This window comes from Geotrypetes seraphini, chromosome 4 (assembly GCF_902459505.1).
Source record: "Geotrypetes seraphini chromosome 4, aGeoSer1.1, whole genome shotgun sequence".
In the NCBI taxonomy this organism is placed as follows: domain Eukaryota; kingdom Metazoa; phylum Chordata; class Amphibia; order Gymnophiona; family Dermophiidae; genus Geotrypetes; species Geotrypetes seraphini.
In genome coordinates this window covers 212,610,688-212,633,829 of record NC_047087.1, presented here as the reverse complement: position 1 = coordinate 212,633,829, position 23,142 = coordinate 212,610,688, and the positions used below count along the sequence as shown (strand labels likewise).

Here is a 23,142-nt window from a genome sequence, read left to right as displayed (position 1 = left end):
ATTGTCGGGGAGTTGGGGAATCGGCGGGGCAAGAGGGCTTGGGCTCCCTTTTGCCCCGATCGTGTCGGGGAGTCGGGGGGGCAAGAGGGCTTGAGCTCCCTTTTGCCCCGATCGTGTCGGGGAGTCGGGGGGGCAAGAGGGCTTGAGCTCCCTCTTGCCCCGATCGTGTCGGGGAGTCGGGGGGGCAAGAGGGCTTGAGCTCCCTCTTGCCCCGATCGTGTCGGGGGTGCCAGGGACCACACGGAGTCACCCACCGTACCACCCGATTCGGGTAAGCGCAGGTATCGGTGGGTGGCTTATTTGCGGGGGGGTGCCTTATTTTACATTTTTTTCTAAAAAGGGGGGGCTGTCTTATTTGATGGCCCTGCCTTATCATCGGGGAAACACGGTAGAAAAAAAAAAAAAATGAACAGTTAAGTCCCAGTTTTTGCCGCTGAGACTCTGCCCTCTCACTGTAAAATTAGACTCTACTTAGTCTGTCTTTAAATTTAAAAAATGTGTGTTGTTTTAAAAAACAATTATGTTTTTAGATGTATCTAAATAAAAATAATAACCAAAAATTTATCTTTTTTTATGTCATCTTAGCATATTTTATGCTACAGAACGAATTATTTTTTTTAACATGTATTGTTATGGGAAAACGCGTTTCACACAACGAACGTTTCACATAACAAACTTGCTCCTGGAACGGATTAAGTTCGTTGTGTGAGGCACCACTGTATATAGATAAAAAAACAAAAAACTATCAACAAGAAATAAAATTACAGTATCATATGAAAGGAAAGGGCACAGTAATCATATCAAAGATCATTCATACCTGCAGATAACAGAGGAGAGAGAAATACTACAGGGAGACACAGAGACGATAAGGAGGGAGGGTGAGCAAAAAAAGGGAAAGGAGGGGAAAAGTAGGGACACAACAGAATAGCAGTGGACATCCCAGTCAGTGCATTCTATACAACAGGGTTTCTCAACGCACGGTACATGTACCCCAGGGGGTATGCGGGCCGCTCGTTGGAGGTACATGGGCTGACTGCCGCCTGCCCCTTGCCCGCTCTCTGCCTGCCGCCATCACTACCGCAACTTCAGGAAGGGAAGGGCCAAGTGCGGCCCTTCTGACATTGGACAGAAGGTTTGTGGGCTGCGCTTTGCCCATCCTTTCCCTTCCTGCAGTTGTGGCGAGCAGCGGCAGTGGACCGGGTGAGAGGAGGGTCCAGCACAGGAGGGAGGCATGCTGGCTGGCTTCGACGCGGCAGGGAGGGAGGCAGGCTGGCTGGCTTCGGAGAGGGAGGCAGGCAGGCAGGTTTTGGAGAGGGAGGCAGGCAGGCAGGCTACAGCGAAAGAGGAAGGGAGGCAGGCAGGCAGACTTCAGTGAGGGAGGGAGGTCGACAGGCAGACTTCAGTGTGGAGGGGAGGGAGGAAGGACAAAGGCTGGAATGCAATGAGGGGGAGAGGACACTAACTTGAGGCACGTTCCGCGGCAGAGGGAACGTGCTGCTGAGGCTACGGCAGTGTGTTAGGATTGCTACAGCCGACTGGTAATCCTCGGCAGGCTGCTTAGAAGATGAGACCAGGAAGCCCGGATGGAGGGGAAGAGGGAAGGAACGGTGGGCCAAATCTCAGGCCAAATTTAATTACCCTATGGGCCAAATTGGTGTAAATATGATGAAATTTTAGAAAAGTAATTTTCCACTTGCTTTACTTGGGCAAAATGCTTTAAAAAATGTTGGCTTTTACAAAGCTGTGGTAGAGGTTTCTACCACGGGCCGGTGAGGTAGAATTCCTATGAGCATTTACCTTGCTGGCCCATAGTAAAAAAACCTCTACCACAGCTTTAAAAAAAGTGTCCAAAGAGTCAAATTTAAGGATCCTGACATTAAAAAGGATCTGTATGGTCTCAAAAGCTCATGTACAGCATTTTTTTCTTGCTTATTTAAAAAGTATTGTAAGCTATCAATATTTCTGTTTGTTTACTAGGCTACTAGAATAAAAGTACAAAATTTTATGAGACGTTTTATGTTTACTTTTGCTAATCTTTAAATACAGCTGTAAAAGTACAAATCTGAAATGAAGATTAAAAAAAAAAAATCTTATTACATTACTCACTGGTTTTCGGAATGGAAGTAAGATCTGTCTTCTGAGAACATGAAAGTAATTAGCTGGAGTAGAACAGTTCACCACAATCCAATTACATTCATAAAGCTGACAAATGTCAAAATCCGAAGTAAACTCCTAAATAAAGGCATGATGAGAAACAGGAAAATCAGCCACTGCCAGTCTCCCTCTTTGTTCTGCACTACAAATAAAGGGACCTATTTACTATGCAGTGTTAATGAGGATTTTTTGTAACACTTACATGAGCATTAACAGTAATGCTACAAATATTTGCAGAATGTTCATAAAAACAAAGAATGAGCTGATTGTAGTAATTAACTTTCCCAAGACAGTGTCTTCAGATTAATGCAGCTAGTTGGTACTCCCCCTGCAAGTCATCCCTCACCACTGTTAAGCCCCACCCTCTCATTAAATCCCACCCCCACTAAAATTTTGAAAAAAAATTATCTATACATGAAACCTCCTCCAGCCCTCCCTTGCCCCAGGAAGTCAGCCTAACCCCTCCCCCCTTTTTATTTTTTTACAAAACCACACAAGAGGTTTTTAGTGATGGCCGGCGTTCTGAAAGGAAAGGGGTATATAGTGAATCTGTGTTAGGTGTGTTTCATATGCAAGAGGTAAGCTCTTTTTTCAAAATCTGGTACAGGAGGGAGATGGGGGTTACTTACTTTGGAGGAATTGTGTCTCCACAGCAGAGAAGATATGCTAGAGAGAAGGAAGTAACACTTATGGCTAGCTATGCCTTTCCCTATGGTGGACAGAATACCAGGATACATACATCACCATTATTAATATATGAGTACATGCATTTTCAACAGTATGTTACTATGCAACTTTGTAAGTCTAACCCCCTCTTCTACAAAGCCGCGCGGTAATGGTCCAGAAGCCCATAGAGATTTAAAGGGCTTCGGGGCTGTTGCCGCACGGAAGCTGCTAGCGTGGCTTTGTATTTGTTTTGAAAATATATCTCTATATCTCACATTCTGCATGGTGAATAAAAAGTGTTTTAATGTAGTAAATAGGCCCCTTAGTTTTGGTTTTTAATCTTAGTTTATTTCAAATTTATTTCTAGCATTTTCAGTGTTTCTCTGACTGCTTTAATACTTTCTATTCTCTATCACAAGACAACACTTCATTAACAAAATATTTGTTAATTTAATCAATTTTTCTGTAAAAGACTGTGCATTAAGTGTAATAAAAAAAAAAAGTCAGTAGCAGGCTTCCCATCTGGAAAAGAAATTATGTACTTATCCTGGTAAGCTCTTTTCCAGTAGATAGGTGAGACATTCCAGACAATAGGGTTATTTCCCTTTAGTCGCATGGTTGCAGAAGGAATCCACTCCGGATTTTTCACTCTGCCTCTATAGTAGCGCTGCCCGATTTCCGATTCGAATCAATTCACCAATTCACTTCGGGTAAATCAATTTGAATCAATTTGTTTGTTTAAAAAAAAAAATCGGCCTCCCGATTCGGTGACTGACCCTCTCCCCTCGCCCCCTAAAGCAGGAGTGGCAGCACTTTATAATAACTGTTTAATAAGCTGTTATCAAGATACATCATTCGGACAACCTTATTATATGCAACAGTCAACTAAACCTGCATTAGGGAAAATTCCATACATTAACCAATACCTTTTTGCCTGCAGAGATATCAAATCACACATACCCTCACATTCTCCCACACCCAAGCACTCCTCTTCACCTGCATTCGGCAATTGGAAACATCTCCTCTTCCCTCCCCAGTCGTCTACCATTTTTCTAGCTCTCCCTTGCCCAGCATGTTTCTCCCTCTACTCCCCATCTGCGGTCCTGCGCTTTTTTTCTCCAGGCAGCTCTCAAACCACCTCGACACGGGGACATCAACGAGGTCAAAACTGCCCCTTGCAGCAAGAGGCAAAGCGGAAGATGCAGTGAAAAACACGTATGCAACCCCCTCCCCGCATGGTAGCGGTACCTCTCTCAAGTCCAGCCCATCTAGCTACGGGATCTCTCCCTCATACTTCAAACTTGCCAACCCGCATCCTACCTTCAAGCTTATCTTTCCAAGGCGCTCGTGACCGGCCCCACAGTTTTTCTTCCCCAGCGTCCCGCCATCTCCGACGCAACATCTTTCCCTCGGAAGCATCCCACCCCACCGGAAACAGGAAGTGCTATCAGAGGGGGGCGGGTTGCGGCCAAGGGAACAATGTTGCGATAGAGGTGGCGGGATACCCGAGAAGAAAAACCACGGGGTTTGTTACGGGCGCTCTGAAAGATAAGCTTCAAGGTGGGAAGCAGGGTTGGTAAGTTTGATGGAGAGGTGCCGTATTGGGGTTTGGGGGGCAGGCCTTCAGGGGTATGGGGCCCTAAGTACACGGAGGGAGAGAAGGGGGATTTCAAAGAGATTTGCATATACCGGACTGGGGGTAGGGAGGAAGAAATAATGGGTCTAATAACAGAGGAGGAGATTTAGGGAGGAAAGGAACAGAAAGGGAGAGAAGTTGGACACAAGGGATGGTGTGAAGGGGGTGGAGGATAGAGATACTAATTAGGAGGGTAGTTGGGAAGAGAAAGGGAGAATTTGTAGACCCTGGGTGGTGGGGTAGGAGGGAGAGATGCTGGATGAATGGGTAGTTGAGAAAAGGAGTGATGGTGGATCTTGGGATGGTGGGTGTCCATCGCTGCAGCTGCAAGGATGGAGATGAAAAAAAGGAAAGATGTCAGACCTCCGGGAGAGGGAAGGGAAATGGAATGGGAGGACAGAGATGGAAGATGAATGGTTAGCACGGCAAAAGAAGGAGATCCTGGCAAGTGAGTTATCAGAAGACAACCAGAGCCTGGGACCAACATTATTTGAATAACAACCAGACAACAAAAGGTAGAAAAAATAATTTTATTTTCTGTTTCGTGATTACAATATGTAAGATTTGAAGTGTGTATCCTGCCAGAGCTGGTGTTAGACCACAAACGTGAGCTAGGATTTAACAGAGAGAGGAAAAGTCTTTTTTGTTTATTTTGTTTACACCACAGTGCCAGTGTAGGTAGGAGAGGGCAAAGGAGGTGAAGAGGCTATAAAATAAACCTACCAGGATGTTTGAAAAAAAAAACCCAAAAAAAACCCCACCCAATTGGGCAGGAAAATCGAATCAAAAAATCGATTCAATATGCTGAATCGAATCAAAATTTTTTTTCCTGAATTGGGCAGCACTACTCTATAGTACTTCACTGATCAGTTTAGCGCCCTCTAGTTAGTACCCAAGCACCGAGGCGCACTGAATATGTGAAGTAGAGGCACCTATAGCAACAAGCTCAAACCAACTGTTCTGTTCAAGAATTCAATCAACCGTAAAGATGGAGTAGATTTTTTCAGTCGACTCTACCACTAGGAACTTGTGCTGAAGCTGCGGTTTGTCAATACCCGGAGAAGAAATTATTTTATATAAAGAGTCAAATTTCCTGGGAGCCATTGTAATAGTTAGGGGCATTTCCAAGTTCTTGTAAAGAGTCTCTTTGAGAATATCATGCAAAGGCAGTCTAAGAAGTTCTTTAGGAGGCTCATCATAATCTAAGGCCTCCAAGTATTCAGCACTGCAGGCAGAATCAGCTTCTAGCTTGACTGGTAGCTCTTTGCCCAACTGCCTAATATATTTTGTGAAAGAAAGTCTTTCAGTAGGAGATTTAGCCCATGGTAGAGACTTTTGTGGAGACTTTTCTGAGATAGTATCATAAGCCCCTGTTGTAGACTCAGATAAGTCCTCAGCTGAATCAGACTGTAAATCAGAGTCATAAAAGGGTTTTAGTGAAGGACTGCGTTGGGAAGATCGATGCTGACATCGAGTCCAGTGTCAATCCAATGATGATGCATAATGGGACACTCTTTTATGCTTCGAAGACCGTAAGAACGAGCGATGTTTTCTTTTCGAAGCTCCTGAAGAGGAACGATATTTACTGGACTTGGAGCATCGAGATGAGGAGGAAGAATGACGATGCCTCGATGAACTGGAACGAGGCCTCGATAGCGAACTGGACCTGTAATGAGATGTCTACGCTTGGGTATAGAACGTCTATACTGCTCTGGAGAGTTAGTGTCGGTACCACAATACCTGGTGACCTTATGCTCAGGCTGGGCCAGTACCGAGGGAGTCAATGTCGGGGTAAGAAGTTTAAACATATCACTCACTTAGAAAAGTGCATTGAGCTTTTCACAGAAGGAAAGCTCCAGCACCTTTGTCCTTTCTGCTGGTACCATCGGTGCCACACCTTGCCTCGGAGAAGGTGACCTCGAAGATGCATACCTCGATGTAGGAGAGGCAAGGCACAAGAGAGGTCGCCGCTTGGTCGGCATCAAGGGCTCGATACAAGGGTGACCTGTGACACCTTTTGGGAAGCTAGCGGCTTCTTAGCTGGCTTACCAGACAGAACGATGTCTCCCGACACCAGTGTCGATGTTGATGCCTTCAACATCGAAGGTTGTGACGTCTTCTCTGTGTTCAAGCAGGTGCGGAACAGTTTTTCTTTTTGAAGTTTCTGGCTCTTGATGGAACCTTTCTGCAGGGTAGATCACCAAGCACAACATTCTACACAGTGTTCCGGGCCAAGGCACTGCAAGCACCAACCGTGGGGGTCAGTGATGGAAATTTGCCTTTGGCATCTGTAGCACTTTTTAAAACTCGTTAACGGCCAGGACATCAATGGAAAGACCGCCTCAGCCAAATTGAATTCAATGGCTGAGGAAAAAGAAAAAGGCCTCGTCGGGCGAAGCTCGCAAAGAGAAATGAGAGGAAAAGTTTCCCCACCTTTTTTTTTTTTAAAGAAAATTAAATAAACTTTAAAAGAAGTAAAAGAAGAAGAAATAACGTACGAGCGGGAAGGCAAAATGCAAAAAATTTGAATGGCGTTGAAAAACTTGACTTCTTAGCTCCACGGAAAACTAAGAACTGAGGAGCCATAAGCGGCTTCGGGTGGTGAGATACTTGCGCATGCATGGTGCAGGCAGTTTGTGAACTTTCTTAAGTGCTTAAAGTGGCGATGCACTTTTAAAGCTGTCTGTACTTGGGCTCCGTAGATGACGTACATGTAAGAATATGCTGTCTGCTTGTCCTGGGATAATAATTATTATAGCGTTCCTTGTACCAAGCTGCAGTAATCGCTCCGACGCCCATAGGGATTTAATAGGCAACAGAGTGCTTGCTGTGCAACAGATACTACCGCAGCTTTGTAAAAGGAAGTGATAGCCATTAAAACTCACATTAATAAGTTTTACTACACAATTTGGTAACATGTTTACAAACACATTAAACCTAACCTTAATGTGCTATGCTAAAATATTTATCAAAGGCACAGTAAAATTTATTTTCTCATTCAGTCACTTCAACCAAGACCCCCTAAGCTATTTCAAATATGGCAAAATAAACCTATATATTAAGCACATTCCAAATCAACAACTCCAGTATAGAAAAACTCCCACCAACCTATTAATACAGCTTTAAGATTCAAATTTGACTCCAGCAATGCAGCTATGATGCTACAAAGAGCAGTATAGAGCAATTGTTTTCAAACTTGTTCTGGGGTACCAGTTGGGTTTTCAGGATGTTCCTAATGAATATGCATGAGAGAGAATTGCCTATAAGGGTGTTAGTAGGCATGCAAATCTGTTGCACGCATATTCATTAGGAATATCCTGAAACCCAACAGGCTGGTGGACCCTTAGGACAGGTTGAAGAATCACTGAATTAAAGGGTAATTTTATAACAAATCTATTTTATAAAGATACATAGTTGTGTGTGTGTGTGTGTCTTTATAAAATTTAAGCATGAATCCTACTTAAATCAGGGCAGAAGTGAAGCTATGGATATTTATATCTACTCGGGAGAAGATATAAATTTTCACACATAAAGCATGAATGAATGTATGCATTTTATCAAGTACATATGTAAATAAGACTCTGCTGCACTCTACCCAAACGCATCTACACCAAGTTCAATGCAGATCAACATTACTTTTAGTGCTTATCCATTAATGTGTTGGGAGCCTGTCTTATCATGCCTTACTGATTAGCATTTTGTTTTTAAATTATGCATAACGTCCACACATGTTAAACATAGCATAGGCCTCAATGAGTCATTTTGACACTACTATGCATAGATCATACAAATAAATTTAAAACAATGATTTCTGTTTCTATATTTACTTTTTGGAAAATTGATTTGGTATAGTTTAGTGCTCATTCTTCCTTTACAGTGAGGCAGAAATAAACCTGCTTTGAGACAACTGTGCTGCACAGCAGATCAGTCGATACAAAATGGGCACACAGTATGTTGTATCTTTCACAAAATCTTCTCTTAACAAGAGTCATGATTGCTCCCAAACCCAAGTCTGTCCATGCCAATGGATGGATTATATTGTACTAAAATTTAGGGTTGGGAACTCCAGTCCTTGGATGTCACCAACCAATTAGGTTTTCAGAAGACTCTAATGAATATGAATGAGATAGATTTGTAGACTTAGAGAATGACAAATTTGTTCCCATCTCCACGGGAACTCCATTTCCCAGATCCATCCCTGCAAGTTCTGTCCCTGTCCCTGCCCCATTCCTGCAAGCTCTGTCCTTATCTGCACAAGCCTTGAACACTTTAAAATCTTAAGTGTTTGAGGCTTGTGCGGTTAAGATGGAACTTGCGGGAATGGGGCAGGGACAGGGACAGGAAAATTGAGATCCCGCAGGGACGGGGACAAATTTGTCCCTGTGCCATTCTCTACTTTGGAGGTACAGCATGCAAATTTATCTCATGCGTATTCACTATGGTTATTCAGAAAACCTGACCAGTTCATAGCTCTCAAGGACCTAAGTGCCCAACCTTGCTGTAATTCATTAGTTAATAAAGGAAGACTTATCATCCATTATGAATCAACACAGCACAGCAACTTGAGTACTGTTTTGCAGTAATAACATTTCCTCATCCTAAAATGAATATAGACAGAGAAAAAGACAGGAAAGAGAGAGAGTGAGTACTTTACTTTAAGCAATTTACTTACAGGATAAGCATCAGAGTCATCATTGCTCATCTGCAGGAACCTTTCAGGTCGAGCTGAGGAATGTTCTGGGCCCTATAATTACATCAATTGAGAGAAACAAGGATTTAATCACCACTGGGGAAAACTTAGTATAGGTCATCTAGATAAGAAAATGAATGTTCAGGTTTGTGTATTCAAAGCTACACTAGTACTTTATAAAAGGCTTGGTGAACACACACAAAGCCTTTTATAAAATAAAATAGCAGCATATACTGTATATTTGATGCCATGTACAACATGAACATCAGTTTTATAAACAAATATGTTAAAAAGAGTACCATTACAAGAATGTGAAAGATGCAATTTTCAAATTATACATGTCATCACTTAAATATATATAAATGGAGGAAGGGTAAAACTGTATTTTTGCAGGAATCTGATTAAGCAGCTGTCCTCCAAAACTCAAATCTTTTACAAACAAGGTGTTTTTGAACAGGGGGAATTATATATGACCTAAAGCAAGTAGAGCTGTGGACAGGGAAACATTTAAGATGTATTACTTTTCTAGAATATAGAATAGTAACATAGTAAAATAGTATATGATGACAGATTAATACATTTCTCTGAAGACAGTAAGGACAGTCAATAAGTATACTGTCACTTTTAAATTTTAGTCCTGCCTATAGCGCATGCTTACTGGTGCCTTCCCACCCAACATTGACTCATGGGACTTGCAGTTCTCAGTTTCCACAGAGCTGAGAAGCTGTGTTTTTCAGAGTTCTCAGTGCTTCAAATCTTTGCCTTTTTTGCTGTCTTCCCTTTATTTTTTTTTCCTCAGTTTTATCATTATTTGTTATTTATTTCTTTTCTACCCATTTTTAAGTTTTGTTACTTTTTTTATTTTGGATCTTTGCCTCCATCCCCCCAAACCTTTATTCATTCTGAGAGCGCGGAACCATTTTTGGAATAAGTTTTACTCGAGCTCCCCAGGCCGTTGAGCCTTTTGATTTCATGTCAACAGTTTTCCCCTTGACTTCAAAAGCATCGACCAAGGCTGGAGATTTCGATCTCAACACTCAACCTCAATCTACTACAACATTGACTCCTGCATGACCTGAGTAGATGCCATAGCACAGAATCTCCATCATCAGTGCTGCCAGCATTGAGAGAGTCTTGTAAGAGAATTAAGAAGCACAAACCTGTCTCACCTACCAGACATGCCTCAGCATCTTCCCCAGCTTTGATGCAATCTAAGCATCGATACAAAGACAACCGATCACCATCTCTTCAGCTGGTGTCTCCTCATAAGTGTCCCTCAAAATCAAGGTCCCTAATGCCTCAACATCCAGTACAAGTGCCAACTGTACCTTTGCCAATACTGGTACAGGCACCATCAATACAAGATCAACTCCAAGGTGTCTCTCTTTAAGAACTAGGAGACATCTTTTACTGTGCCAGTTACTCTTCATAAGCTTGACTCTCTACAGAATTCAAACTTAGCCTGGGTTTGATAAACCTCAACTTCAACATCTGTCTCTTGTAGTTGGGTCTGCCCTAAAGCATGCTAACAGCTCTCGCACATATGCTAACACTCCACCTGGCAGAGAACCCAGAACCCTAGATAGATTTGGCAAGCAAATATTCAAGGCATCTATGCTTACTAACAGGATACTAGACTGCTATTTCTACATTACCTTTTATTTGAAGTCTTTAGTAAAGCAATTGCCAACCTTTGAACAACACCTTCCCTCAGACCAGCACAAGTCATTTCACCATCTTGTTAAGAAGTTCTTGAATTCCAAAAAATACATTGTCAGAACCACTTTTGATGCATTTGAAGTCACCTCAAGAACCTCTTCAGTGGCTATTGCAATGCACAGGCTTGCTTGGCTCTGATTCTCTGATTTAGACACTTCAGTATAGGAACGTCTCGCCGGTATTTCATGCAAGGGTGATAACTTCTTTGGTGGTCGTATAGAAGAGGCTAATGAGAAAATTAAAAAATATCATGACTATATCAGGTTTTTATATACCGCCTATCAAGGGTATCTAAGCGGTTTTACAATCAGGTACTCAAACATTTTCCCTATCTGTCCCGGCTGGCTCACTATCTATCTAATGTACCTAGGGCTATGGAGGGCTGAGTGACTTGCCCAGCACAGGGTTTGAGCCCACATCCCCAGGGTGCTGAGGCTGTAGCTCTAACCACTGCGCCACACACTCCTCATATGACAACATTGTCTAAGAGTCAGTCATCATAACCAACTCAGTCATTTTGCAGACACTCTAATATGTCCAGGTGTTCTTCATACTACATTTCCATGCACTGATACCATCAGCCTTCACATCTACATACTCCACCAACCAGAGATGTCCTAGGCAGAGACAACAGAAATCACACTCTCAATCAGTCCAAGCAACAGTCATCGTTTTGCTCCCTTCTAGAAAACATTGCCAATACCTTAATTGATATCCTTCCAGATCTTCCAATAGAGGGCAGACTTCATCACTTTCACCAAAGCTGGGCTCTCAGAACATCGGATCAATGGGTGTCCCAAGTAGTAGCTCAGGATTATGCCCTACGCCTACTATGAATACCTACGAACCACCCTCCAAGAAAGTCTCTTTTCAAATACCTCCAGATGACTTTCCTTCACCAGGAACTCTCAGTCCTTATCCAGCTCAATACAATACAGCAAGTTCCTCTACAAGAGAGTGATCAAGGGTTCTACTCCAAGTATTTTCTGATATCGAAGAAAAATAGAGGTCTCTACCCAATCCTAGCCCTCCATGCGCTCAACAAATACTTAGTGAAGGATATGTTTTGCATGGTTTCTCTGGGAACCCTCTAACCACTATTGGAGAAAAATGATTGACTTTGCTCTCTAGACCTCAAAGAAGCTTAGACTCATATCTCAATCTTACCTGCCCATAAAAAATATCTTTGCTTCCGAGTAGGTTCTTGACACTTCCAGTACAGAGTTTTGCCCTTAGGACTAGCGTCAACACTGAGAATGTTCACAAAATATCTGGTAGTAGTAGCTGCAACTCAACACTCATGGGGGTTTCACACCTTCCCCTATCTAGATGACTGGTTGATCAAGGCCCTATCATCACAAGCTCAGCATGGCATCAACTCCACAGTTCATCTATTGAAACTAATAGCATTTGCAGTGAATTATCAAAAGTCACATATCCTACTGACGCAGACCTTGGAATTCATCAGAGCTCTTTTGGACAACACTCAAAGTTGAGCTTTTCTACCCTAGCAGAGAGTTGATATTCTCCTTCACCTGTGCCAGCAAGTGTACTCCCTGCAACGCATAATGGCACTGCAAATGTTATGTCTCCTGGGTCACATGGCCTCAACAATTCACGTCACTCTGTTTGCATGTTTCCACCTAAGAATTCCCCAATGCACTCTCTTGTCACAGTGGTCACAGGTCACTGTATCTCTCTCATGCAATAATACAGATAACCATAAACCTTTGACAATCCCTCCACTGGTGGATGGTTCTGTCCAATCTCACCAGAAACTTTCCTTTTCAACCCCCTCCTCACCAAAAGCTGCTCATCATGGACTCTTCCATACTGGGTTGGGGAGCCTATCTCTATGGGCTTCAAGAAATGTGGTCTCCTCCAGAGAAGGCTCTCCATATCAGTCTTCTAGAGCACGGGTGTCAAACTCAATCACATTAAGGGGTTGAAATCTAAAACACAGGCTAAGGGCTCCTTTTACTATGATGTGCCATGCTTTTTAGCATGCTTAAATATTAGTGTGTACTAAACGCTAACGCGGTCTCCAAAACTGAATACAATACTCCAAGACACAATTCAATCACTAAATTGGAAATAAAATCATTCTCCTACCTTTGTTGTCTGGTGATTGTTTTTCAAACCATTTTTTTCCCAGTCTCTGGCTGTACTTACTTCTGACTGTGCTCTTAACTGTGTATCCAGGGCCACCTTATCCATTTGCTGTTTTTCTCTCCTTCACTTTCTGCCATACATCCATCTTTGAATTCTCAGTCCAACATCCGAGTATCAAAGATGCTGCTACTGTCATCTGACTCACCCTAATTTCCGTAGCTCCCAAGTCAAATCAAAGCTGAGATGAATTTAAGTATGAAATTCATCGTTTAAACAATATATTATATATTTATCTTTTTGATACTAAAGATGAATGGTCAAAATATTCTAATGGAGAAGAAAAAATAATAATTAATGCATTTATAAAAATAAGAATGAATTAAGGCTGGTGAGGAATATTTTACACTGTAATTCCTGCCAGATATAAATCTATTATCAAGGAGGAGGTGTTTCTGAGGCCTTTCTTCCATATAAAAATATTGGCACAATTATATAGTTTGATTCTCTAAAATAAAATTGAGAAATTGGATATTCGGATGTTGGACTGAGAATTCATATGTTATACCATCCAGGTAATTGAATTTTTTTCACATAAAATTTGTGAGACCACCTATAGTGAGAACTATAGCATAGAATCTTTAGCATTAACTTTTAACATTCAACTTTCTTCAATTTTTCTGCTTTCTTCTCAAAATCTATCTACTTTTCCATGTCTTCGTTTCCCATTTATCCATGTATACCAACTCATCTTTTGTTATATAAATACCTTTTTGAAGTTTGATTTTAATAATTGTCCTTTGCTAAATGTACTATATAGGCAAATATAAAATGAAACCTAAGTCCACTTTTAGACAATCATATGGGTCTTCCTACTTCGTTACACAAATCCTGAAAGAAAATGGTTTGTTAAATATGGTCATTACTTTCATGAACTCTAAAAAATAAATACCCTTGTGCTCTCCCAAAACTAACATTTTCCCTTGGTTGGTGCTTTAAATGTTCTGCAACATTGATTACTTTATTTATTTATTCACTAATTTAGCCCATCCTCCCAAAAGGATCCCAGAATGGGTTACAAGAGTTGACTCTGTACAGCGCTGCATGCGTCTGGTAGCACTATAGAAATAATTAATAGTAGTAGTGGTACATTCAAAGTATGGGTAGGACAAACTTTAGTGAGAAATACATACTTTACAGTATTTACAATATGAGGGTCTTCCTATGCATTTTGTATAGTAGCCTTACCATGCCTTCCATTCCATGAGGTAGAAGTAATACAATCCCATTGTGCCGCACCCACTTGGCCTCACCGCAACTGATAAACTGGTCTGTAATACATTGTGCAGTGTTGTGAAAATCACCAAACTGGGCTTCCCAGCACACCAGTACATTGGGACTTGCCATTGCAAACCCAAGTTCAAAACCTAAATATGAAGCAAAAATAAATATATTTCTGTTAAAGATTTATTTATTTAACCATTTATATACTGCATAAAACTATGGGCTCCTTTTATCAAGCCGCGCTAACGGTTTAACGAGCGTAATAGCCGGTCGCGCTAACCGCTAACGCTTGCCTTGAGCAGGGTTAAGGTTAGGGTTAGGGTTAAGTAGTTTTTTGGCCAGTGCGGGGGGTTAGCATGTTATTAAAAGTTGTGCGCGCTAACCCTGCTAGTGCGGCTTGATAAAAGGAGCCCTAGGTGTTTACACATTGGTTACATACATATTAGCCTGGTCACCCTTTAGTCGCTAAACATATGATACAAGCAATGGACAAACATAAATTTCCCATTCCCCAAGGGAAAAATAATACAATATCAAAAACAAATATTATTAAATCATAATATCAATACAGGCATTTTCAAATCATAATTTGACAATTAAAATGCAGAAAAGCATTGAATATTAAATTCAAGGCAAAAATATTCTTAACACTATGGCCCTCTTTTACAAAGGCGTGCTAAGCATTTTAGCGCAGATTTTGCATGCGCTAAATCAATGCGTGCGCTAACCGTTAACGCGTCCATAGGATAACATGCACGCATTAGCGTTTAGCGTGTGCTAAAAAGCTTAGCGCACCTTTGTAAAAGAGGGGGTATATCTTGAAACTGAAGAGACTACTGAAACGTTATCATAGGAAGGCATTGGCAAAAAGCTGTTTTTAACATTTTCTTAAAATTGATCTTCCCCGCACAAAATTGCAGAATGCCAGGCAGGGCATTCCAAAGTTTCACACCAGCCACAGATATGCTGCTAAACATAATATACAACAGGAATCTAGGAATATTTATGCATTCCAAAGTCTATATAACAAACCTGGACAAGACCTTCACATTACAGAATGTCACGGTGGATGTTACCAGCGGCTAGCCATGAATAGCCGCAGTTAACCAGCTAAAATGGTAGAGGGGGGAAAGGTGCTCACCATAGGTACGGGGACAAGGCCATCAACCGCCCCGTGGAGTGAATGGCCTTGTCCCCACAGTTAAGGGACGGAACGCACGTGGTCACCGTTCACGCACAGCCCCCCTCCTTCCTTCCTACCTACCCAACTGAATCTATATCCCTCCCTCCCTCCCCCTTACCTTCGCGGTGCTTTAAGGTTTCAATCTTGTTTAAAGCCGCCGGCACGTATGTGCAGTCGCACGTGTGTGGGCGGAAGCTTCTCCTCTGATGCAACTTCCGGTTGCGCCAGAGGATAAGCTTCCGCCCACACACGCATGTGACTGCACAAACACTCCGGTGGCTTTTAACAAGACTGAAAACTTAAAATGTGCTGTGAAGGTAAGGGGGAGGGAGATGCATGGATTGCACAAGGGATGCCAGAGGAAAGAGTGGATGCTGCGTGGACGGGGCGGTGAAGGGGACGTTGGGGACGGGGACGGAGCGGTTAAGGGACAGTGGTCCGGTGACGGGGCAGTGACGGGGACAGATTTTTTCCCCGTGTCATTCTCTACTTCACATTTCAAGTGATAAAAGCTGAAATGCTGTAGTTATAGTGAGCCAATCACTTTTTGTACTGTGTTTGCAAGTGTTGTTCAAAGTACGCTCTTGACCTAATCTTCAACGGACTAGGGGGACCCACTAAGGAGGTGGCGGTACTAGCCCCACTAGGAAACAGCGATCACAACACGATCCAGTACAGGCTAGAAATTGGGCCATCAAAGGTGAAAAGAACCACAACGGCAGCACTCAACTTCAAAAAAGGGAATTATGATGCCATGAGGAAAATGGTGGGAAAGAAACTCAACGACAGCGCAAGGAAGATAGAGTCCGTAGAAAAGGCCTGGACCCTACTCAAGGGCACGGTGCACGAAGCACAGAACCTGTGCATCCCCAAGTTCAGGAAAGGGTGCAAGAAAAATAGAACAAAAAACCCAGTGTGGATAACAAATGCAGTGAAAAAGGTCATAAGCGATAAGAAGGCATCATTCAAAAAATGGAAAAAGGACCAGACAGAAGACAACCAAAAGGAGCATAAAAGACACCAAAAGGAGTGTCACCAAGAGGTTAGGAAAGCAAAAAGAGAATATGAAGAAAGACTTTCAGGGGAAGCAACAAACTTCAAATCATTCTTCAGGTATGTCAAGGGGAAGCAACCAGCTAGGGAGGAAGTAGGACCCTTGGATGATGGAGACAGAAAGGGAGTGGTAAAAGAGGAAAAGGAGATAGCGGACAGGTTAAATGAGTTCTTCACGTCAGTTTTCACAATGGAGGACACAACCAACATTCCGGAACCCGAGGAGATCGGAAAAGGAGATCAGGATGAAAATCTGGTCCAACTAGAGGTGAGCAAGGTGGATGTCCTCAGGCAGATAGACAAGCTAAAGTGCGACAAATTGCCAGGTCCGGACGGCATTCACCCAAGGGTACTCAAGGAACTAAGGAACGAAATCGCTGAGCCACTTCGACAAATATGCAACCTATCCCTAAAAACTGGAGAGATCCCAGAGGACTGGAAAATAGCAAATGTCACGCCCATCTTCAAGAAAGGCTCAAGGGGAGACCCTGGAAACTACAGGCCGGTGAGCTTGACCTCGGTCCCTGGAAAGATGATGGAAGCGCTGATTAAAGACAGCATTTGGGAGCACATCGAAAACAATGGGCAACTAAAGTCGAGCCAACATGGCTTCTGCAAGGGCAGATCATGCCTCACGAACTTATTATACTTCTTTGAGGGGGTGAACAGCCAGGTGGATAGAGGGGAATCCATAGACATCATTTACCTTGACTTCCAAAAAGCCTTTGACAAGGTACCACACGAAAGACTGCTAAGGAAGCTATGGAACCACGGGGTGCAAGGGGAGGTCCACCGATGGATCAAAAACTGGCTGGCGGACAGGAAACAGAGGGTTGGAGTACAGGGCCATTACTCAGATTGGCAAAGCGTCACGAGCGGAGTTCCACAGGGGTCGGTGCTGAGACCGCTCCTGTTCAATATATTTATTAACGACCTGGAGGCGGGAACAAAATGTGAGGTTATTAAATTTGCGGATGACACTAAATTATACAGCAGGGTCATAACCATGGAGGACTGCGAAGACCTCCAAAAAGATCTGACAACACTGGAAGAATGGGCCAAAAAGTGGCAAATGAGCTTCAACATAGGGAAATGCAAGGTCATGCATATTGGGAAAAAGAACCCGATGTTCACTTACAAGATGGGGGGATCACCGCTAGGGGTGAGCAACCTTGAAAGAGACCTGGGAGTGATGGTGGACGCAACATTGAAGGCGTCGGCGCAGTGCGCCGCAGCCTCAAGGAAAGCGAACAAAATGTTGGGTAAGGGGGAGGGAGATGCATGGATTGCACAAGGGATGCCAGAGGAAAGGGTGGATGCTGCGTGGACGGGCCGGTGAAGGGGACGTTGGGGACGGGGACAGAGCGGTTAAGGGACAGTGGTCCGGTGACGGGGCAGTGACGGGGACAGATTTTTTCCCCGTGTCATTCTCTACTTCACATTTCAAGTGATAAAAGCTGAAATGCTGTAGTTATAGTGAGCCAATCACTTTTTGTACTGTGTTTGCAAGTGTTGTTCAAAGTACACTCTTGACCTAATCTTCAACGGACTAGGGGGACCCACTAAGGAGGTGTCGGTAATAGCCCCACTAGGAAACAGCGATCACAACACGATCCAGTACAGGCTAGAAATTGGGCCATCAAAGGTGAAAAGAACCACAACGGCAGCACTCAACTTCAAAAAAGGGAATTATGATGCCATGAGGAAAATGGTGGGAAAGAAACTCATCGATACCACAAGGAAGATAGAGTCCGTAGAAAAGGCCTGGACCCTACTCAAGGGCACGGTGCACGAAGCACAGAACCTGTGCATCCCCAAGTTCAGGAAAGGGTGCAAGAAAAATAGAACAAAAAACCCAGTGTGGATAACAAATGCAGTGAAAAAGGTCATAAGCGATAAGAAGGCATCATTCAAAAAATGGAAAAAGGACCAGACAGAAGACAACCAAAAGGAGCATAAAAGACACCAAAAGGAGTGTCACCGAGAGGTTAGGAAAGCAAAAAGAGAATATGAAGAAAGACTGGCAGGGGAAGCAACAAACTTCAAATCATTCTTCAGGTATGTCAAGGGGAAGCAACCAGCTAGGGAGGAAGTAGGACCCTTGGATGATGGAGACAGAAAGGGAGTGGTAAAAGAAGAAAAGGAGATAGCGGACAGGTTAAATGAGTTCTTCACGTCAGTTTTCACAATGGAGGACACAACCAACATTCCGGAACCCGAGGAGATTGGAAAAGGAGATCAGGATGAAAATCTGGTCCAACTAGAGGTGAGCAAGGTGGATGTCCTCAGGCAGATAGACAAGCTAAAGTGCGACAAATTGCCAGGTCTGGACGGCATTCACCCAAGGGTACTCAAGGAACTAAGGAACGAAATAGCTGAGCCACTTCGACAAATATGCAACCTATCCCTAAAAACTGGAGAGATCCCAGAGGACTGGAAAATAGCAAATGTCACGCCCATCTTCAAGAAAGGCTCAAGGGGAGACCCTGGAAACTACAGGCCGGTGAGCTTGACCTCGGTCCCTGGAAAGATGATGGAAGCGCTGATTAAAGACAGCATTTGGGAGCACATCGAAAACAATGGGCAACTAAAGTCGAGCCAACATGGCTTCTGCAAGGGCAGATCATGCCTCACGAACTTATTATACTTCTTTGAGGGGGTGAACAGCCAGGTGGATAGAGGGGAATCCATAGACATCATTTACCTTGACTTCCAAAAAGCCTTTGATAAGGTACCACACGAAAGACTGCTAAGGAAGCTATGGAACCACGGGGTGCAAGGGGAGGTCCACCGATGGATCAAAAACTGGCTGGCGGACAGGAAACAGAGGGTTGGAGTACAGGGCCATTACTCAGATTGGCAAAGGGTCACGAGCGGAGTTCCACAGGGGTCGGTGCTGGGACCGCTCCTGTTCAATATATTTATTAACGACCTGGAGGCGGGAACAAAATGTGAGGTTATTAAATTTGCGGATGACACTAAATTATACAGCAGGGTCATAACCATGGAGGACTGCGAAGACCTCCAAAAAGATCTGACAACACTGGAAGAATGGGCCAAAAAGTGGCAAATGAGCTTCAACATAGGGAAATGCAAGGTCATGCATATTGGGAAAAAGAACCCGATGTTCACTTACAAGATGGGGGGATCACCGCTAGGGGTGAGCAACCTTGAAAGAGACCTGGGAGTGATGGTGGACGCAACATTGAAGGCGTCGGCGCAGTGCGCCGCAGCCTCAAGGAAAGCGAACAAAATGTTGGGTATCATTAAGAAAGGTATCACAACCAGGACGAAGGAAGTCATTCTGCCACTGTATCGTGCAATGGTGCGCCCGCACCTGGAGTACTGTGTCCAGTACTGGTCGCCGTACCTCAAGAAAGACATGGCGGTACTTGAGAGAGTCCAGAGAAGAACAACTAAGCTAATAAAAGGTATGGGGGACCTCTCATATACTGACAGACTGAAAAAGCTGGGGCTTTTCTCCCTGGAAAAGCGACGACTCAGGGGAGACATGATAGAAACCTTCAAGATCATGAAGGGCATAGAAAAAGTGGATAGGGACAGATTTTTCAAACTAAGGGGAACCACAGGTACAAGGGGGCACTCGGAGAAATTGAAAGGGGAAAGGTTTAGAACAAACGCCAGGAAGTTCTTTTTCACCCAGAGGGTGGTGGATACATGGAACGCGCTGCCGGAGGATGTGATAGGCAGAAGTACGCTACAGGGCTTCAAAGAAGGTCTGGACAGGTACCTGGAGGACAAAGGGATTGAGGGGTACAGATAGGAGTAGAGGTAAGGTTATAGGGACAGGATTAGAGGTAAAAATTACTAGGTCAAAGTACTTAAGTAAAAATACACACGTTTTTAATACTTAATTAAATGTACAGTGAAAAACATTAAAAAATGTAATTATATATTACTTTTTGAGTAAAAAGTAAAAGTACCATAACTGCAATGAATGCAGCTATTAACACTCTTATCTCAACAATTTTACCCCCTCTTTTACAAAGTCACAATAGCAGCTGCCATGCAGCAAAAGCCCCAAAGCCCTTTAAATCCCAATGGGCTTCGGGGCATTTACTGCAGCAGCAGCCGCTAGCGTGGCAGTTCTATTTACTTTGCATTTAAACACGATTAAAATTGTTTAAAAAATGGAAAGGTATTGGGACTTGTATACCACCTTTTTGTAGTTTGTACAACCACACTTAAAAGCGATTTATATACAGGTACTTCAAATATTTTCCCTATCTTCCTCAGTGGGTTCACAATCTATCTAACCTACCTGGGCCAGTGGAGGATTAAGTGCCTTGCCTAGAGAAGCAGTGTGGGGTTTAAACAAACAACCCAATGGTGCATTAAATCCCACAATCAAATGTATGGAGTGGGGGGTAGAGGATCTCAGAAACCCGCTTGGGAGTTGGTAAATAAACCTTTAGCCAAGACTGTCCAGTTCCATGTTACAATCATTGATCCTCTACACCTCTCCCATCCTATCCTAAAACTTCCTTGCTCTCTTAAAATTTCTTTATTGATTATTCTTCTTAAAACCTTTTATAATCAGTATTTCACTTTTGGTGATTACTTTTCAGCAAGGAAATAAATCACTTACCTTTTTTTAAAAAGGTGAAAACATCCATAGCCCGAAGGTACTGCATATCTTTTTAGCCGCGGTACTTCTGCTTAGGGCTGAGTGCTAAAAGCCTTGTTGAAAAGTAATCACCAAAAGTGAAATACTAATTATAAAAGGTTTTAAGAAGAATAATCAATAAATAAATTTTAAGAGATCAAGGAAGTTTTAGGCTAGGATGAGGAAGGTGTAGAGGATCAATGATTGAAATGAACCGGTCAGTTTTGGCTAAAGGAACCAACTCTCAAGTAGGTTTCTGAGATACTCAACTCCCCTTTATTCACACTCCATATATTTGATTGTGGGATTTCATTGGCTTGTTTCCTTTTTGATCTGATCCTTTTTAATAACTTCAATTTAAACAAACCACCTCAGGGTGCTGAGGCTGTAGCGCTAACTATTAAGTGGTGCTTAGAAAAATGGCACCTTCAACTCGACTACGGATGCGCTTTACGACACCTAACACCAAAGGCACCGTTTATAGAATCTGTCCCTAAATGCCTATTTACATTGCTTACCCTTTTATCTGCTTTAATTTCCTTTCATTCACCTTTCTACCAGATGAATTCTGACTATATTAATCTGCTCTGTGCCAGGATTTCCAGCAGATGCCCCATGTATGTTTCTCAGACACCATTAGACTCTTCCAGCAGCTAGCCCCGTCTAGTCACTTCAAGTGAAAAGCTATTTTTCTTACATTTTTATGATTCTTTTCTCCAAATACAGTAACTTGACAACAAACAGATCAACAAAAAATGTTAAATATAGAAATTAATACACAATTGATCAAATAGAGAGGTCGGAAACCTCTGCAAATCTCCTTCCCAAAAGCCGTTATACTGATTACACATAGAAAATTAAAACCATGCAAAACTAGATAACAAGGCTATTTTACCTGCTGCCAACCTATAATAAGCAAAACTCCCAGAACCCAACAGGGAACCACCTTGTACGATAGGTTTAAGTGAAGAATTATTGTTACTGTATTTCTATATCTAGAGCATCCCCTCTGAGTAAAATTAGCAACGCTTGTATTCATAGCAGTTTGAAATCTACAGTTTAAGGGCATTCATTTTGGTAATATAAGTGCAAAGAAAAGCTTCTACATAAGCTCAAGTTTGAACTGCTTTGTTGGATATAATGCAGTATCTTCAAGCACCAAGACAAGAATAGAAACCATGAAAAGGAATGAAATTTAGGGTCATACTAACTACCAAGTTAATGATAATATAGAGCTTCCTTTTTTTTACAAACAAATAAAATAATGAGAAGGGAAATTAAACTGAAAAATAAATGGAAAAAAACCCAACAACCATAAAAGAAAAGAAAGGCCACAAGTGAAAACAGATTTGGTTGGTGAAAAGAAAAACACGGAGTTTCCTGGATTCAGTTCCAAATAATGTTTATACTTTATTTGTCCACAAGAAAAAAACACCAAAATATAAAACTTAAATCCAGTGATAGTTTCCATGCAATTCATTCTTCACTGCCACCTGGGTAAAGCACTCATTCTCATTATTGTATTTCATTTCAAAGTTCATTGCCATCAGGCTTCATTTGCCCCTAATACCAATGCCGAAATAATGTTATAGTCTCTGTTGGGACCCCTACCCGCAGGCAGCTGGGTTCCCTCTTTGGGAGGGCTCTGCCAGCCTACTCCCCTCTCTTAAGGCAATTCCTGGTATAGTATAGCCAATTCAAACAATAAATGACAACAGTTTTCATTAACTTTTAACTTTTCAGCTTTCACTGCTTTCTCTCTTGGGACCTCTCCCGTTTTGCTAAGCAGTGGGGGTGGAAACAAAACAACCCTTCCTGTGCATACAGGTGTTCTATGCCCGACCTGAGTTTCCAAACACCCCTTTCTACTTCACGGCAGTTTAGAAGTTTGTCCAGGGAATAGCTAATTCCCCCAGCACTTTTGCTCCGTCCCTGTTTCCTGTCAGCACTCTTGTAGTAGGATTTATGGTAGACTAAGCAGTTTCATAAACAAGTTACGTCTCTGTTAGTTTTGTCTAGGG

The 23,142-nt window shown here is 42.6% G+C and overlaps 1 protein-coding gene across 1 annotated transcript in view; it reads right to left on the bottom strand.

Annotated features, from left to right (window-relative positions):
* OGDHL (oxoglutarate dehydrogenase like) overlaps positions 1-23,142 on the bottom strand; it is a 297,827-nt gene that overhangs the window by 25,127 nt on the left and 249,558 nt on the right. The window contains 3 exon segments of the mRNA XM_033942954.1: positions 2,107-2,232; positions 9,129-9,200; positions 14,223-14,401. Coding sequence (XP_033798845.1) covers positions 2,107-2,232; positions 9,129-9,200; positions 14,223-14,401 — 377 coding nt within the window.